This window comes from Lytechinus pictus, chromosome 4 (genome assembly GCF_037042905.1).
Source record: "Lytechinus pictus isolate F3 Inbred chromosome 4, Lp3.0, whole genome shotgun sequence".
NCBI lineage: Eukaryota > Metazoa > Echinodermata > Echinoidea > Temnopleuroida > Toxopneustidae > Lytechinus > Lytechinus pictus.
The window spans coordinates 17663206-17669985 of NC_087248.1; the positions used below are offsets into that span (position 1 = coordinate 17663206).

Here is a 6780-nt window from a genome sequence, read left to right on the forward strand (position 1 = left end):
ATCTAAAAGAACATTAATACTAAATAGGTTCATTATTGCGGATTGAAATAATCGCTAGAGGGTATTCATTTGTCTCGCAATCTACTATGGTCAACAAGGAAATTCGTGATCACTCTCGCAAAAAGTGTTCACTGGCTTTCTAGGAAATTCGTGATCACTCTCGCAAATACGTCGTGGGTCACGGCGTATTTGCATATACCCCCGGCTTATTTGCATATACGGATTACCGGCCGCGCCGCATACCGACGCAACGGATCAATACCCACCTATTGTTCTCGCGTTCGTGCGTACGGTCCTGGAGATTAGTATAAATAGAGTACGTCATCAGATAATTTTCGTCACTTGATAAAGAGTTGCAGCGGCACTCGAAAGCTCGTGAACTTGTAAGCTAGTGAACACTTTTTGCGAGAGTGATCACGAATTTCCTAGAAAGCCAGTGAACACTTTTTGCGAGAGTGATCACGAATTTCCTTGTTGACCATAGTAGATTGCGAGACAAATGAATACCCTCTAGCGATTAAAAGAACATTATTTACTCTCATAAATCTAATACGGTAAACACACTTTACACTTCTATCTCCTCTTAAAGATGCGAATTTCTTTGTTGCACAGGTATAAAAGGATCTAAAAAAAATGAAATGGCAGTTTCAGATTCTTCACTTCGAGCACAATCCTTTTTTTTAATACAAGAAAGTAGAATGCGCGAAAAATTTATTATATCATTAGAAAGAAAAAGAACCATCAAATATCTTAAACCAAAGCGTTGGCACGTTTGATTTTATTGTTATAGGACAAGTCCACCCCAACATAAAGTTGATCTGAATAAAACTAGAAAAATTCAACAAGCATAACACTAAAAATCTCATCAAAATCGGAAATAAAATAGGAATGTTATGACATTTTAAACGTTCGCTTAATTTCACAAAACAGTTTATATGCGCATCATGGTCGGTATGCAAATAAAGAGAGTGATGACGTCATCCACTCACTATTTCATTTGTATTTCATTATATGAAATATGAAACATTCTAATTTTCTCCCTACTTTCTTATGAAACAAAGTTTTATTCCTTCCTGAACATGTGGCATAATCATTAATTTAACATGAATCATTAAACTTGGTCCTTGATGTCAAATCTGTTAAGTATGAAATACTTCATAACTCAAACAATAAAAAACAAAACAAATCGTGAGTGGTGGACTTCATCTTTAAGTGTTTTGTGGAAACTAAGCGAAACTTTAAAATGTCATAACTTTCTTGTTTTACATCCGATCTTGGTGAATATTCAGCGTTATGCTTGTTTGATTTTTCTCTATTGATTCAAAGCAACATTTTTCCGGGGTGGACTTGACCTTCAAATATAAAATTGCCTAAAGTTAATACGAAAATGCAGTCTTGGGCTCCGTCTTACAAAGAGTTACGATTGATATGATCAATCGTAATAATGGAAAGCCAGCAACGTCAACATCTAAAATACATGTTTGCTCAAAATATTTTCAAGAAATTATGTATTTTCATACGTTTACTGTTTTCTTGTCAGTTCAGAATGCTTCTTTTTGTTTTCAAAAGACATTGAGCAAAAATATGACTTTGATGGATTTCATATACTTGAGGTTAATTGGATCAATCGTAGCTCTTTGTAAGACGGGGCCAAGAATGAATTTGATATAGGCTTACAGTGCAGACTTAATTCTTGCTGGGAAGGAGATAGTGTGCAACAGTGTGTGCCACAGTGTGTTCATGTGTGGCACACTGTGTGCCTTCACATCGTTGAATTTGGAACAGTGTGAAAAGTCGACCATGTGGGCACGCTGTGAACAGTCACACTGTTGAATTTTAGCAATTTAGAAATGTGAATAATATTTGCAGACAGTCCACTATGAGGCGCCGTTTGTAACAATATATATTGTTATATAATCATTATTTATTAAATAATAACAATTATAATTTACATTTTATTTGTAAATAATTACTATTATATAAAATAAAATTTCTATTTCTTCATATATAATTCCAAGTCATATTTCGTTATTTGTAAATAATAATAGTTCGACATTCTATTATCTATAAATAATGATTATTTGTTTTTCATTATTTATAAATAATGGAATGTCGAACTATTATTATCTACAAATAACGAACTTGGAAATATGTATAAATAATTTGAAATATTGTTTTTATTTAATAGTAATTATTTACAAATGAAATGTAAATTATATGAATAATTGTTATTATTTAATAAATAATTATTATATAACAAATAATTGTTCTATATAATATTGTTACAAACGGCGCCTCATAGCATGTCCACTATGTGAACACACTCTGACCACACTGTGTGATACTGTATTCTTTCTAGCAGGGGTGTGTTCACATAGCGTAATGTGTGAAGATGTGACTCATAATAGCTAAAATTAACAAAGTAAAGACAGTTTCATACTGTGGATAGACATCTCTACAGTGAGTTGGGCATGAGTATTCATCGTGTTCACTGCATCATCATAAATTATAATGGACTCTGTTCGGAGTACGATATCCACAGTATAAACTTTGAGCCTCATCACAGTGTGAAGATTATATGTTCATTGTGTACCACACCGTGAATTGACTGTGGGGCACACTCTCCAGTAGATAAAATAAAAATTGAGACTACTACAATATTTCTGCAGTAAACACATTAGGTGCAAATTGCTCCATTGTTCTCGCAGTAGTATTGATTTTTTTCTAAATATATTAAATCATATGTGACATTCTAAACAAAACAAATAAAGACAAATCTGACCTCGTTAACTTTTCTACTCGGACTAACCAAACAATGGGGAATCTTCGCAACAACGAACGTAGAGGGAAGCAACACTGCCATGCGTTGCTGCCCTCTACGTTCGTTGCTTCGCAACTACGAAGTCGCTTTATACAACGCAGATAATTTTTTTTGTCAAAAACCCTTCAATGACAAAACGGAATTTGTCGAAAATCGGGGAATCAAAACAGCAGTGTCGTCCTGGACTCTATAGACAAACGACAGATTATTTGCAATTTTTCGTCTGGTCCGAATCTTTGGATGATCTGCTGTCCCAGTCCACCACCAACTTTCGGCAAAAACCTCTCAGCTCCCCACTGTGATTTGACTTGCATTTTCAAAGGAATTGCTGCGTTGTAGAAAGTGTCTGCTTAGTGATTGCGAGAGTCACACCAATGAAACCTAATCCAGACCGGCTAAAGTTATTCCTTTATCTCCAATGGCATATAATCGATATAGAGCCGGTACATTGGTGGGAATGTATCCTAACTGACTATGAACTGGTTCATTGTCACTTCCTTCATAAGGCGAGTTCTTCTGAAATATCATTCTTTCTCGACCGGTCCTAAAAGCCAGGATCGATGGAATAAAGGGGGTTCCTGCACACGCACCTCGCACCCCTGACGCACTTTTCACCGTTGTATTTATAACACCCCATGCTACCACAACACGGAGTCCTTCCGCTGGGAGTACACGAGTCGCCCTGTGGTGTACACGTCTGCATGGAGAGAGAAAAGAAATCAAAACTTCGGAATTCAGATAGATTGCAGTTACATTGTTTGATTCAAAACAAAATATATATAAGACAGATACTAGATCCATGAACAACCAACAAGTAAAATAAGTTGACCTTTTCCTTTTAGATTATGGGAAAAACACCAAACACAACCAGATTTTTTTTTTTTTTTTTTTTTTTGGGGGGGGGATTTCTTAATTTTTTTTTTAAATCGGGGTTCGCTTCATAAAGTTTAATGTAATGTATGTAATGGGAGTACATTATTTTGATACAACCCTTGCCAAACATTGAAAATATTGACATTTTTCATTCAGATGCTTTGTTTAAAACGAGAATTTTTATCTACCAAGACCGAATTTCAACTGTAGGTGAGAAAAGGCAAAATGATTGTGAATCTGATTATACACCCGGAAAAGGATTACCAGTCATCAAGTCGTGCATAACTTACGAAACGTCTATTTTTGTCTCGCCTGCATAGCAGAGTGAGACTATAGGCGCCGCTTTTTCGACGGCGGCGCCGGCGTCGTCAACATTGAAATCTTAACCAAGGTTAATTTTTTTGAAATGTCATCATAACTTAAAAAGTATAGGGACCTAGTTCATGAAACTTGAACATAAGGGTAAATCAAGTATTACTTAACACCCTGCCCGAGCTTTTGGTGAAATGACTACAGTCAAATGTCATTTAAGGCCAATGAACTTGGACCATGTTGGGGGGGGGGGGCCAATATAGCAATCTTAACCATGGTTAAGTTTTTGAAATGTCGTCATAACATAAAAAGTATATGGAAATAGTTCATGAAACTTAGACATAAGGGTAATGATGTATCACTGAAGATCATGCCTAAGTTTCAGTTCACATGACCAAGGTCAAAGGTCAGTTAGGGTCAACGAACTTTGACGAACGACTTTGTTGGGGGTATTTGTGAAATTGTCTTCATAACTTTGAAATTTTATGGATCTAGTTTATGAAAATTAGACATTAGAGTAATTAAGTATCCCTGAACATCCTGCATGTCCTGTGCGAGTCTTTTGTGAATAATTATTCCGTAGCTAGTTTCAAAGTCAGCACCATTGCTATATTGAATCGGGTAATGCAGGCGAGACTGTCAGAGGCGTTTCACCTGTTCTTGTAAATTGTCATAGTGATATACACCTTCAAAGCTTTATGTGAAATCCATATTTTATTGTTCGAAATAGACATCTGATAATATAAATATTCCGAAAATTTCTTTGCCCAATTAATCGTGGGCCTGGCATTCCGTTGTGCAGCATCAGATCGACGAGGCCAAACAGGGTAGCAGCAACTCCCATCTTTTTACGTCTTTTCGGTCTTACGCGGCCGAGGTTTGAACTCCCGACCTCCCGGTTGTGAGACGGATGCTCTACCAACTGAGTCAACACACCTTTCATTGTGTAACCGGAAAATTCCCTGGTTAAACAGACACCAATCGGTGTTTATAGAATGATTTAAAAAGACTGAGACAAAAAAAAAAGAATTTGTTGATGATAAGCATAATTATTGCAAGTAAAAGAGTTATTAAATACACTCACGTATGTTGGTCTACTGTATGTAGGTTTATTTGGCCTTCTACTTTCAAAATACGCTTCCAATATTTTCTTGATTGTTGACGGTGGGGCAGACCTGAATTCCTGAAAAAAAAATACAATATGATTGTCACCCTTTTTTCTTATAATTGGAGCAAGCTTTGATAATATAAACAAAGATAAAATAATAATTATTTCATTAGCTATAAAATAAAGTTGTCGAATGTTAGCTTAATTGAATATACGATTGGTGATGAATCACTGTGTGATGGACTGTTGGATGAATGATGACTGAATTAATCAAAAGAACCGACCCATGAACAAATAATATGCATACAGGGATACATGAATGTATACACTAATGAATGTATAAATGAAAGAATAGATGGAAAGATGCATAGATGTACGAACAGATTCATCAATATAATTATAAGAGAATGGAATAATTAATAAATGAATGAATAAAGAACTCATCTATTTTGCAAGTAAAAACAAATTCAAATAAGTGTTAACGTTAATTTCTTGAAAGTATACACTGCAAAAACTCCGGTGTTGATTTACCACCAGCTGGTGTCCACACCAGAGAAGTATTGAAACAACACCAGTTTGGAATCAAACCGATGCTGTTTTAATACTATTTGGTGTTGTATGAACACCCATCTGGGGCCCGTTTCATAAAGAGTTACAACTGTTGTAACTTTGCCATTATGGCAACTACCATGGTTGATTTTGATTGGCTGCTGAGCCCTGTTGCCATGGTAGTTGCCAAAATGGCAAAGGTACAACAGTTGCAACTCTTTTTGAAACGGGACCCAGGTGTTAGACCAAAACTAAACTGGTGTTGTTTAACACTTCTCTGGTGTGGACATAATAGATTCTGGGATGGCGGTAAATCAACACCGGAATTTTTGCAGTGTATTAAATGGCTAAATAAGTAAATTATAACGTTATCCTTTCTGAAACGTGAAAAAGATAGTCTGGTACAAAAGAAAGTATATCTTACCTCGACATCGAGGGTTCCCGATGTCCTCGCACACCTCTTTGCGGCCTCACTACCGTGGTATGTAACCAATACACACACCATGAATAGGGTTAAACATGTAGTATACACACTCCATGTGACTGGCGCCATCTTGCAGTAGCACGTGATGAGTACAATCCACCAATCAAATGACTCTGAAATTGGATGAGGAACGTAGAGGTTGATAATGCGTTAGTGTAGGAAGCAATCTAATTTCCCACTGTGGCGTTGTAAATCACGGGGAAGGTTTATCGATCAATGGTACGCTAAACAAAGGAGACAAAGAAAAAAAATCAAAATCAAAGCAGTAATTAAGATGATAGAGAGAGTGCAGATACAAGAAAAGTGAAACAAATGAACTACATTATCTAATGTTTATTCATCGTGAAATGATATCACTTCAGGCTCTCCTCAAAAGACAATCCCAGACATGTACAAATTAAGACACTCCCAGGACGTTCGTTTAGGCTTGCATATAGTGCCATTATTCCAACGTTGTTATTATGGAAGTACGATCACCGTCAATTCTTCGAATGGTACAGTATATTTAAGCAGAGGCGTACTGTCCTACACCCGAGGGCGCGTCTTAAGTTTAAACTTAATCATCTTCTCTTCCAGAGATGACCTTCCCAAAGGGGATAACTCCAATTTATAGCGTAATTTCATAATGCTATA

General features: G+C 36.2%; 1 protein-coding gene across 1 annotated transcript; it reads right to left on the reverse strand.

The window, feature by feature from the left end:
* Window positions 1-2950: 2950 nt before the first annotated feature.
* Window positions 2951-6254, reverse strand: LOC129258369 (uncharacterized). The gene is made up of 3 exons (XM_054896657.2): window positions 6088-6254; window positions 5091-5189; window positions 2951-3518 (listed from the first exon to the last, which is right to left on the reverse strand). The coding sequence occupies exons 1-3, from the start codon at window positions 6214-6216 to the stop codon at window positions 3366-3368; spliced, it is 381 nt and encodes a 126-aa protein (XP_054752632.1). The 5' UTR covers window positions 6217-6254; the 3' UTR covers window positions 2951-3365.
* Window positions 6255-6780: the final 526 nt, after the last annotated feature.